Source organism: Penaeus vannamei, chromosome 31, assembly GCF_042767895.1.
Source record: "Penaeus vannamei isolate JL-2024 chromosome 31, ASM4276789v1, whole genome shotgun sequence".
Taxonomy (NCBI): Eukaryota; Metazoa; Arthropoda; class Malacostraca; order Decapoda; family Penaeidae; genus Penaeus; species Penaeus vannamei.
The window spans coordinates 16,446,177-16,458,676 of NC_091579.1; the positions used below are offsets into that span (position 1 = coordinate 16,446,177).

A 12,500-nucleotide genomic window follows, 5' to 3' on the forward strand; every position below is an offset into this window, starting at 1 on the left:
TGTCTTCGTGGCGGTGGGCGTAAAACAAGCAATTTTACATAAAAAGTTCATCTCATTATCATTGTCTCTACTTTATTTATTCACCCTCAAGGTCACATCTCCGTCTGATATGCTAATGAGAGTGCAAGAAAGGCTTCGAGACCTGGGGACGCCTTCCTCGGGGCCCCCGGCCAGTCCCCGAGCTGATCACTGTTCTCTCCTGATAACAAGGGGCGTCTCACTCCACCTCGTTTTCACTGACAAAGATTGCAGCGAGACGGTTTTATTCATTATTCATGATGAGTCCATTCATAAGGGAGTGTTTTCCCTTCTCGGTGTAACGAGTTTGTGATCTCCAGCGTTCGTCTAGATGGATGGCTCTATTACATTCGGGTTTCTTCTTCGGCGGGGGAGGGGGGGAGGGGAGGGGGCAGAATATTGTTGTGCGTGGGTGTAAGAGGGAGGTGTCATAGTGCCGCCGCATGATGCCACATTCCTCTTTCTCGGAGATTTATTATCCCGACACAAGGTCCAAGGCGGAGGTAATCTGGCACGCCGCACTACTCGTACAGTGCCATGTCACGGATCGTGATGAAATACAGTGCCGGAGAGAGCCACAAGCGAAACATAGGTAGGACTAAGGAGTGAGGAGGGAGGAGCCAGATGAGTGACGCAGACCACGACCCCAAAGTCCGCCTCACGTTCATTGAGAAACCCGAGGGAAGCCCCGCCCACTTCCATTGAGACCCCGCGTCCGAGGGTATAAGACGCGGAGACCCGGCTCGGCCTCCTTAGTAGTACCTGAGTAACCGCAGAGGAAGCGAGTACTTGTTGTGCGCGCCAGGCCTGCCAAGCTACCTGCCATACCCTCATTACCTGTCGCTACCTCTCATTACCTCCCACACGCTTAATTACCTTTTCGTACCGGACTCCACCGCTTGTGACTGTGAGTACTGTGTGACGCTGCTGTGAGCAAATAACCACCACAGCGCCCTGCGGAAAAACCTGCACACGATGTTGGCCCAGCTCTCCTGTGACTTGTTACTGACGGTGTCGACGCTGGTGCTGCTCGCGCCCGAGCACGGCCACACCTCCAGGCTCCCGGCGCTCGAGCTCCCGTGGCAGCAGGAGGACCACCAGCAGGTCCTCAGCTCCAGCTCGTTCGACCAGGTACCTGCCTACAAGGTCTTCTACCAGACAGGGGTGAGTACTGTGATAACATTTCTCTATCTCTTTATTCATGTATTATAGTGCCATTTCATTGCCATTGTTTAGTTGCCGGAGACTGTCCCCTGGGCTTCCTTGCGAGTGTATGCGAGAGAATACGGTTATCTGTCATAATAGGAAAGCATTTCGTGTAATTTAGCCTGTGAAGCTAGACGAAACAGGAAAAATATATATCACGAATATTTGCAAAACAAATGTCACTTCCCGTCCAGTCCATCATGTGAATACCATCCGTATGTATGAACTATATGTATCGACTATAAAACGCAATAAAGCAGCAACGTGGGCGCTTGCATCACAGGGCCCCAAGCGGAAGTTGCAGTTGTCTATCGTGGTCTATATAATTAGTGTGTCATAGAAACAAGGGGACGCAGTTTGTTTTGGCGCTCGTCGCCGGCGTAGCAGCTCGGGCACGAAAAACCGTCCTCACTCAGGTTTGCTTCTTGGGACGTGTCATACTGCAACACGCACTCGGGCTCTGTTGCACTTTGCACTTGCAGAATACGATGTCAACAATGGCTCTTGATTCAGTTTGCTGGGTAGATGGGCGATCGCTTGTCCCTTCACCGTTCTAATCCCGATTGAATTGATTGAGTTGCATAATGTGCGAAGTGGCGAGCTTGCTGTTCTGTTTCTAAATAGGTCGGGGTTGATGGGGAGGGAGTGGGAAGGAAGGGAGAGGGGGGGGGGCGGGGTAGACCTGGTTCCCGCCGCTGTGCTGACTGCGATTGCGATGCTGGGAAGTGCGAGGACGGCTTTGTAGATGGAGCAGGCCAACAATTGTTTTGATAATTGTGGTTAACGATAGTGATGGCGATAATGATGTTGACAAGAAAATGGTTATAATGATATCGATAATAATGCTTGTCAAGATTACTTTGTTAAAAGATAATCATTGTACTGATAATACATTAGCGATAATACAAATAATGATAACAGGAACAATTATAATGTAATACGAATACTATAATAATTATGATAATAATATCAATGATTATAAAGACAATTGCAAAAATACCCTTAACAGAATTTTTATAAAGTTTGTACAATGATTTCAACAATAACCAACAATGTCGACCTGTCACCAAACGGAATGTTATCATCACATCCAAAATAGTCTTGCAAAATGCATTACCTTCCGAAAGTGTCATTACAAGTATCATAAAAATGGTTATTTGAACACATTGCCATCATCACTCGTCATCTTGTAAAAACGGAGATAAAAATATCGCTTTATAATCCCGGTCCCTCATCTGCCGTGTTCTCCCATGCCCTCTTTAAACGGTTAAGATTGCAATAAATCGTGCAACAGTCGTTAAACGTACACGTGGTCGTGCTAGGGGCGCTGGTCGTTCCGTGCAAACACACACACACACACACACACACACACACACACACACACACACACACACACACACACACACACACACACACACACACACACACACACACACACACGCTGTTTTTCAGCCGCGTCTTTGTCTCTGATTGAGTCCTCCTCTTAACGATGGTCTTTTTTATGATTTATTATTCCTTGGTACGGCTGGTTCTGATTACGGGAGTGTGGACAACTGTGTGTGTGTGTGTGTGTGTGTGTGTGTGTGTGTGTGTGTCTTCGTAAGAGCGGAGGTCGTGGACCCATCCTTTATCACCTCGATGCCTTTCTCTTGACAAAGGATTTTATAGATTCTCCTTTTTTATTATTTATTGTTCATTCTGTCTCTTATTTTTTGTTGTTTTTTCTGGTCTTCCGTTTTTTACCTCGTCATTGGGGATGAGTTTTTGTTCTCATTTTATCGGCACATTTACTATGTTGTATTGTCATGATTCTTCTCTCGCTATCCCACCGAGAACTATTTTGTAATCTTTCATCTTTCCTGCTTTTTCCTAAGCACCTCTTCCTTATTCTCTTTATTCGGCCATTCATGGTTTCTCATTTTCTCTCGGTTTTCTCTCACCCTTTCCTTTGTACTTTTTCCATGCCCTACTTTTTTATCTCTTCTCCTTCATCCTCTATTTTGCATTTTTTCTTACCCCGATCCCACTTTGCTCACTTCTCATTCACCCTCTGTTTTGCACTTTTCCTTATCCCCCGTTTCTCTCTCGTCTCCTTCGCCCTCTTTTCTGCACCTTCCCTTACCCCCCCCCCTCCATTCACGCCGTAGACCATTCTCGGTTCCCCCTTTCTCTCTCCTCATCATTCTCTTCCCCGCACCCCCCCTCCCCCTTATCCTTCTTTCTCTCCTCCACTACACTCTCTTTTGCACCTCCCTCCCCTCCCCCCCCTCCCCCCGCCGTCGCCCATCCTCGGTGTCCCTTCGTTGTTAGACCTACGTCATGGCCAGCCTTCCCCCTCCTCGATCCTTCCTTATTATACTAAACCGCCAGAGCCGCAGCCTCCGCCAAGACCCCCTTCAAGCTGCTTATAATCCTCATTGTTGCCGGATTTAAGCCAACCTCCAGCTTACCGCAAGCTTAAGCTTACGGGTATCAACCTAGACTTTTCTAACACCTGTTAGTTGGAATACAAGTCCGCAATAGGAGCTCTTTTGTTTAAAGGAAAAAATGAGATTTCTTTTATATTATAGCGTTTTTTCATCAAAAGAGTAATTGCTGTCCCTCTCGCTGCTGTCGCTATCTGCTCTGCGTGTCCATCGGCAAGTAAGGCAAACGAAGATGCAAAGATCGCGGCCTCGTGGAGGGAAGAGGTAGGGGCCGGGGCGGAGGGGAAGGGGAGGAGAGGGCGTACGGCGTCCCTGCGTATCACCTTCAGCTCGCCGCTACTAATACCGTAAGCCGATCCTTCCCTTGTGATTCACTCGAGTAGAAGACGCAGAACAGCCAAAAATGTTCCTTTGCTCCCATGTTCCGGAAGTGTGTCGCCCAAGCAGAGCCGTCTAATCAAAGGCTTTATTTGGCCGTGCGAGGCAAGAACTCCTCACGCTCGCAATAATCCCCCGGGTTGTCGCGGAGATTAAGGATTTAATATGAAGGATTCCGTGTCCGTTTGCGCTGGATTCGAAGGTTTGATTTTCGCGCCCTTCTCGCCGATCACGTAGCCTCCACGGAAGAGTTGACGAGACGTGACATTCTGCGGGATTTTTTTAACGGTTGAAAAGTCTATTTCTCGCCTTGAACGCAACAGGAGACGATGTATTTGGCAAACCAACCAACGCTTGAAGATTGCAGAATTGCACGTACGCGTAGAATCGGCGCGATAAAATGCAATATACAAAGAGGCGGCGGTCGCGGCAGCGGTGGTCAGCGACTCAACGTACAGAGGAAGTGAGCGCCGTCGTCGGGGCAGTAATCACCCAGCAGCCTCATTATGCTCATATTTTACAAACTTTTATTTCTTGTATAGAACATTCCTCCCTGTTATTCTCGTCGCCTCCCGAGAAAAGGAAATCCCAATGGTCTAACGGCATTTTTCTCGCAGCATTTCGAGTGGCAACTTCAGCACCCGCGTCATTTTGTGTAATCGCTCTCCAGACGAGGGAAATTATATTTATTTTTTCCTTTGGACAATGGAAAGAGGAATAAGCTTGGATTTCTCAAGCAGAGAGTAAAAGTACGATTCTCAAGGGTCGCGGCCTGGGTGCATGGGGAAAAACTGAGTTCGGTTTCACTTGGCTTGTCAAGGGTGAAAAAAATGGCGATTCCCCGTAGTTCGCTGGGGAGGGACGCACGGATCGGAAAAAATGGCGGGATATTCGCGTGTGGTAAACAGACCTAGAGGATTTGTCCTTGAAGAAGGTACACTTCGGTTCTGCCGCTCTCTGCAGTTCGTCAGGTCGTCATGTTTGAACGTTGAACAAAAGAACGTCGGTCCCATTACACATCAAGGCAATAATTCCGGAAATATTTCACTTTTTAAATAGTACTGTTTCCTATCAGAGGAGACCACATTTTTTGTCATGAAATTACGAATAAGACTGATTAATAAATTTACAGAGGAATTATACCTTTGGACGACGTAAAAATTTACTATTTTTGCGAAATAACTTTCGCATACCTCAAACAGCAACCTGTTCATGTAGTCCATCTAAGAGACGAGCAGAAGCCGCTATATTTAGCTTATGGCGGAAAACAGCTAACTCTTACCCATCAAGGTCTGTGGAGTCACAGGTATGCCGTTGAATTGGCAATTGCACAAGAGGTCATGCAATACTGCTGGGAGTCGGCAGTGCGTGAAGGCCTGCCAGAGTGACCTCATGCAGAGCTGCTCATTTTGGTTTAAAAAATGGCGTATGCATCCTTTGGTATTTTCTGTTCGTGTTTCTTTTTTATCTACACAGTTGTGTCTCGTTCGACGCTAATCAGCCTAATGCCCTTCGTAAAGTAACAGACATGTGTGATCGCAACTTTTTTACTCACTAAACATTCTATGGGTTATAATCACCTTTTAATGTGTTCCTAACAATGTTATTCTCGTTTTTTCCCCTCCTTATTGTGCGTCTGTTTTGCTCCTCGAAGTTGCACACTGTGCCCATACATACCTCCGCCTCGTCACGTGACCAAGCCGAGCCACAGCATTATAAACCTTTTTATTTTCTCAGTCCGATCCTTTTGCTCGAATGCCATTTCCAAATATTGCTGCCTTTGCATTTGCTCACGTTTCCCCGGTGCGGCTGTCTCTTAAAGCTTTGGAATTATACGGCGTCGCTTCGTGTCATCTCTGGCAGCGACGGCGGTCCCCCTGCTCCTGCCTCGTCGGCCCCGTCCTCGTCGTCCCTCGTCGTCCCTCCTCGTCGCTCGGGTGTCGTGGAAGGGCTCGTAGGTATATTGAAACCTAATATTGTCGCTGAGACGTTGAAGGAAAAGTGATACCCTAGAAAACAGGCAAATAATCTTCTCTCACTTGTTTACCTGATGCACCTGTTCTCCGCTGCCCGACCGCACAAGACTCGCTCACCCCTCATGCATTAGCTCACTGTCCCCTGCTCTGTCACGGGGACGGACTTTACAATTTAAACAAAGTGCTAAAGTTAATGGTAAAACTCGGTCTTGCGTCGCCTCGGTTTAGGCCGATCCGCGGGCGGAGACGCCGGAAAGTTTCGCTCGCGGTCCGAGCTCGCGGCCTTTGTTCCCGCGTCCGCTCCTCTCTGGTACCTGTCCCAAACGTGACGGACCTTCCCCCTGGCGATCGTGTGGCAAGTGTTAGCTGGAGGAGTGTGAGGTAGGGGAGGGAAGGAGGGGTGAAGGAAGGGGGTGGAGGGGTGACGCGCTCGGCTGCCCCGGGGTATGATGCCCCAGGGTATGACGGCCGGTAGGGCAGGAGCCCGGGCCGGACACTACCCCTGACCGGCACCTGATACCCGCAGGCTCCTGTAACTCCCACCATTACCTATTATTAACTGTCAAGCAGCCGTCCAGCAGCGCTACCATTACTGGCCCGCCAGTCGTCTGTACCCTGCCTGGGCCAGCCAGCCTGCCCTGCCCACTGCCCTTCTACTTATGTAATGCCCGAGCAATCATTTCCGTGGTCGAGGCACTAATGAATCGAAAGACAAGTCAATCGAGATCCGAATGGACCTGCGCTTTTTAGCTTCCCGCCAATAAACTCTTGACATCAACGCACTTGTCGCCCTACATGACAGGGACATCTTCATAAACATCAGCATATTATAAGCAATAACATGGTCTTTACACCTGGTTCCTGGTTGGAGGAGTGAGGAGGGAGGGGTGGGGGAGGAGGAAGGGAAGGCTAAGGGGAAGGGGTAAGAGAGGGGAGGGGGAGGGGATGCATGTGGCGCCAACGTCCCGCCAGCCTAGAACTAAATGTATCCCGAGACGGCGTGAGTGAATGAAAAAAATAGAATAAAGAAAAGAAGAAAGCGACCCTCCCCTCAAAAAAAAAAAAAAAAAAAACGTTCTAAATTGTAAAAAAACAAAAAAAAAACAAAAAAAAACGCAAACTTGATAATCATATCCCGGCAAGAACATTATCCTAAAATCAGCAAAATCGGGATAAGAGAAGTGCACCATCCGAGCAGTAGCCAGGATGCCGTATGCGTCCATGGGGGAGGCCGGCTCTGTGAGGCCTAATTGACTGTTCCAGCCCGAAGTACTTGTTCAAGCTCGCGTTCATGTTCTGCTGCCGCCATACGAGGTTGGGCGAGGCGGGGGCGCTGGGATGCCATAGCGGAAGATGGGGAGAGGAGGAAGAGAGGGGAGGAGAAATGAAGGGGTTGAAAGGAAGGGGGACGCGGGAAAGAAATGAAATGAGAAGAGGGAGCAGGAGGGGGAGGGCTAGAAAGGGGGTAGGGGTGTAGGGCCGCACGGGTCACCCCAGGCTGTGGGGCGGGGCTGAGGGGCAGCGGGCAGGAGGCCTCGGTCACCCCAGCGCTACCGTCCGGCGGTCCGAAGGCAGCAGGCCATGAGCGACATGAATAATTCGTCTTGATATTCCCTCGGGAGTCACGCTTACTTTATATATATATATATATATATATATATATATATATATATATATATATATATATATATATATATATATGTATATATATATGTATATATATATGTATATATATATATATATATATATATATATATATATATATATATATATATATATATATATATATATATGTGTGTGTGTGTGTGTGTGTGTGTGTGTGTGTGTGTGTGTGTATGTATATAAATATATGTATCTATATCTTTGTATATGTATATATCTATACCTATCAATCTATCTTTATATATGTATGTATGTACATGTATATATACATATATATATATATGTATATATATATATATATATATATATATATATATATATATATATATATACATACATATATATATATATATATATATATATATATATATATATATATATATATATATATATATATATGTGTGTGTGTGTGTGTGTGTGTGTGTGTGTGTGTGTGTGTGTGTGTGTATACATGAATATACACGTTTTTATGTGTAAATGCCCACATTGTAAAAAGCAAAGATTATATCATACTATTATACTCCATCTTCCCTCTGAGCGTTTTTTCTCCTATCCAATTTACACTGATTCATCGTGACGGCCTTTCTATGTCTTAACGGTCTTTCATTCTCGGTAATTACTTCCTCTCTCGCGGTCCTCCTGACTTATCAAAATTATGTCTTCCCTCCTTTCTTCTTTCCCCTCCTTCCTCCGTTTACCCTCTCCTCACTGTACCGATATAAACGCCAAAGCTACGTCATGTACCTGAAATACGGTTCTCTCTTGGCATAGATCTGTCACGCCATGTATGTATATGTGTGTGTGTGTGTGAAAGTAGAATGGCAGCTACATATGAAAAGTAGACTAGTCATATTTTTCATAAATTTTGCATTTTTGGATATTTTTTGGACATTTTTTTCTGTAAGTTCCTTCATCACTGCATCCGCACCCTTCCTTCGGTATCTTCCCTCTCCTTTTCCTAAAGGCTCGTCTCAGTCGTCGACATCCCGTACAGTAAAAAAGGAGAAATGGTGACAGCGGGTACGAGGCATGTGCGTGGTATGCCGTCATATGCCTCTGACGTAGTATCTGTGAGAAGGTATCCCGCGAGCGCCTTGTAGGCCTGAAGTCTGCCAACAATTTTGCGAGTGATTTATCTCCTCTGTGACACTTGATACAAATCTTCTTAATCGCGGTAATGAAGTGATTGTGAGTGGAGACAACAGCGAAGCGAGCAAAAAGCGTCTCTGTTACTGCCACACTCTGCAGTGGACAAACACATTAACATTTCGGACACTAATACCCCGGTGGAAAATACGATGTAAACACACGTATGTAATTTCATCGGCTACTGTCTCGGCGAAACTGATACCTTCTCTTCCTCTTGCCTTTGCAATAGACGATATTGCCAGTAGCGTGTAAGCATCCCCGCCACGGCGAGCAATGTAAATAAACAAAAGGTGTTGTATATGGGTAAGTGTATGAAGTCGGGCAGGCTGGCGTCAGGGTGCCACATGGATCGAGTGCCGCCGCATGCCTCTGACATACGCATGCTTGGCACTCGCACCTCGCCGCGCACTGCCAGGAACAAAGCAAATCCCACCTTATCAATCTACAGCCTTCATCTATCACATTTCTCGTGACAGTGTTGCCGGGTTGGCACCAGTGCCGCCCTTCGGCTCTAATGAAGGGGAAAGAGGAATGGAGGGACGCTGCGAGTCGGGTGAGTATTGTCAAGTGCTCGCGGCTCCTTCGGTATCGCCTACGGGCGCCTGGTCGTAAAAAGGAAGTTCGTCCCCGCGCAGAAACTGTCTGATCTCTTGACACCACGTGTAAAGACGGCAGGGAGATTCTTGCGTGTAAACATTAGCTAGATATTGTCACAGCGTGGAAAAATTAGCGATGCTTGTTGGCACTATGAACGACTGTTTGGCGCCGCCACCTCACTTTCACTCTATCACGCCCGCCCACTACACTACCCACATCGTGCTCCCCCCACGCCCACACGCCGCTTTACATCACGAACCGCGTCCACAACTACCCAGCCCTTCACAATTCCACCACGCCCGAGTACGAACAGCCAGTCCCTTGCTAAAATACAGCTAGCAGGAGCTTCTACAAGTTTCCGCCTCGTGGATGAGATGTGCTGTGTATGTATGTGTGTGTATGCATGTGTATTTGTTTGTCTGCGGGTGTATGTATGTGTGAGTTTGTTTGTTTGTGTGTGTTTTAGTGTGTGTGTTTATGCACGTGTATGTGGGTGTGTTTCAAACCAAGGTAGAGCTGGAGATCCTTGTAGTAACGGTGGGTCCGGGCGCCACTCTGCCGCTGCCGGGGAAAGTCGGAGGGAGAGCTTCTGGTCCGGAGTGTATCCAAGGTATCTGCGCCTCGGTCCGCTGCCGCTGCTACATGAAGATGGTTTTTGGGAGACTGGCTGAGCTATATTTTAATGATGCTTTACAAAACGGTAGACTCTTCTGTTAGGAAGAGAAGAAAAAAGCTCGTGAATGATCGCTGAAGCAAAACTTCGGGAGTTCACAGTAACCTTCACATATCCACCAACATTCCACACTTCTTTTTCTTCGTCAACCCGGGAGTAAAGAGCCTTGAAAATATTATCACCATCATTAACAAGTTCACCAGAGGGACTTATGAGATACCTCCGCGACTCTCTTTCGTAAACAAGCAACGAGACAAAAGTCGGCAGCCGCGTCACCAGAAACCCACCACCACCAGAAACAACAAGAACAACAACAAAAGCCCCGAGAGAAATGAATGGGGGAATAACCATTAGCCACGGGTGAGTGGGTCGCCCGGGGTTGCAGCTTGGTACAAGGAGACGAACAAACTATCTCCGGACTGTAGATCTCGTCGCCTCGCTTCCCAGCCTCCCCGCTACCGTCAGTCGAAGCTTCTATGCATTTTAAAAGTGGTATAACGACGACCTATGTACTAGAGGAGAGATCCTTACCCAGAGGAACAGGAGGGAGGTGGGTGGGTGGGGGGTACCGCTGAGGTGGGGGAGGTCGCTCAGGTAAGGCGTGTTGCCACAGTTCGCCAAGAGAGGAGATTCCCCACTATCATTTGGAGTCTGATTACGGGTTTAAGTTGGTTTCGTGCATGGCATGAAACCACTGGATATGTTGTAAAAAAATATGAGCTGAAGGCTGCGCGGTGTACGGGATCAGGTTACGATATAATTTGCCTGAATTTCTACACTTACATATACAACATTCACTTTGCTCTGACTTCACGTGCTCCTTTTTTCCTTAGCCGTTCGGATGACTCAACTCTTGTCTTTACGAAATAAATAGCGTTGGTAATCGAATCATATTAGGCATATTAGGATACCTGTGAGTCCAAGTTGGAGATAAATCGTTTGCTTTATCGAGAGTGAAGAAAATTCTTGGAGAGAGACAGCGAAGCGAGGTGAGGAGGCGAAGAGCAGGAGGAGGAGGAGGAGGGGAGAGAGAGAGGAGGACGGTAGGAGAGAAGGGGAGGGAGGAGAGCGAGGCGGGGTCGGGGGTAAAGGGGGGAGTGGGGGGTAGGGGGTCACCAAACTAGTCGTAGCGGATTCATTCAGAATAATTCCATTCATCGTGGCGTTCATTCATTCAGGTGAGTCGGTGGGTGTTACGAGGGAGCGGGAGGGGAGCCGCCGGGAGCTGCGCGGGGAGGCTCTTCGTCTTGGCTTGCTCCATGTCGCGGGGAGGAACTGAGAGAGAGAGAGAGATAGACAGAGAGAGAGAGAGAGAGAGAGAGAGTGAGAGAGAGAGAGAAAGAGAGAGAGACACACAGAAACAGAGAGAGAAAGAGAGAGAGAGAGAGAGAGAGAGAGAGAGAGAGAGAGAGAGAGAGAGAGAGAGAGAGAGAGAGAAAGAGAGAGAGAGAGAGAGTAAGAAAGACAGAGAGTATGTGAGAGAGAAAGAGTAAGAGTAAGAGAGAGAAAGGGAAAGAGAGAGTAAGAGAGATAGAGAGAGAGAGAGAAAGTGAGTGAGTGAAAGAGAGAGAGAGAAAGTGAGTAAGTGAAAGAGAGAGAGAGAGAGAGAGAGAGAGAGAGAGAGAGAGAAAGAGAGAGAGAGAGAGAGAGAGAGAGAGAGAGAGAGAGAGAGAGAGAGAGAGAGAGAGAGAGAGAGAGAGAGAGAGAGAGAGAGAGAGAGAGAGAGAGAGAGAGAGAGAGAGAAGAGAAACGAAAAAAGCTCGTGGCAGCAGTTACGAGGTGTCGGCTCGAGCCATATTTGGCCATGAGAGAGACTCTGAGCGAAGACATGGAATGACTCAATTGATTACCTTTTGGGCGCCAGCGAAGGATCAGCGACTAATCCTGCTGGATTGTTCCGCGGGCCTCCTTCGCGCCGCCTCGGAGGGTCGCGGGGATCCGGCTGCGATTCGGAGGATGTGCGCGACAGCGATCGTCGTCGGTCCGTATACATAATGGAGGAAGACAGCCATTTTGGCGGAAACACGTCCTTTTTGGCGGGAAGGGGTCTGTTTAAGCGATACCTTGCTGTAAACGACGGGAACGGGCCACGATCTGCCGGGTGAGAAAGGTCGCCCGGTCTGGCCGGTAAAATAAACCTGGTCAACCAGTATGGCGGGAACTGCAAGCGGTTTGGCGCCTGGAAAAGGGGAGGTGACGGGACGGGCGGGTAGCTCTGCGGTCGGAGATGGGCGGCAGTCGGGGTGGGTGGTGTGGGCGGGCTGGCGGTGGGTGACGGGGCACACACTCCCAAGGACACTAGCAACTCCAGGCTAGCAGGTGCAGCACGAGGTCTTACGTACGTGTTGTCAGGGCCCTTCCAAAGCTTTGCCAGCGATCGAGTCAGAAGCCAGTTCCTTGGGAGCGAGGCCCTTC

General features: G+C 48.1%; 1 protein-coding gene across 1 annotated transcript in view; it reads left to right on the plus strand.

Moving 5' to 3' along the window:
- The first annotated feature begins 786 nt into the window (after positions 1-786).
- aos (protein argos) overlaps positions 787-12,500 on the plus strand; it is a 21,013-nt gene continuing 9,299 nt past the window's right edge. Inside the window, exon 1 of the mRNA XM_027377885.2 lies at positions 787-1,182. Coding sequence (XP_027233686.1) covers positions 994-1,182 — 189 coding nt within the window. The 5' untranslated portion in view covers positions 787-993. The remainder of the gene's footprint in view (positions 1,183-12,500) is intronic.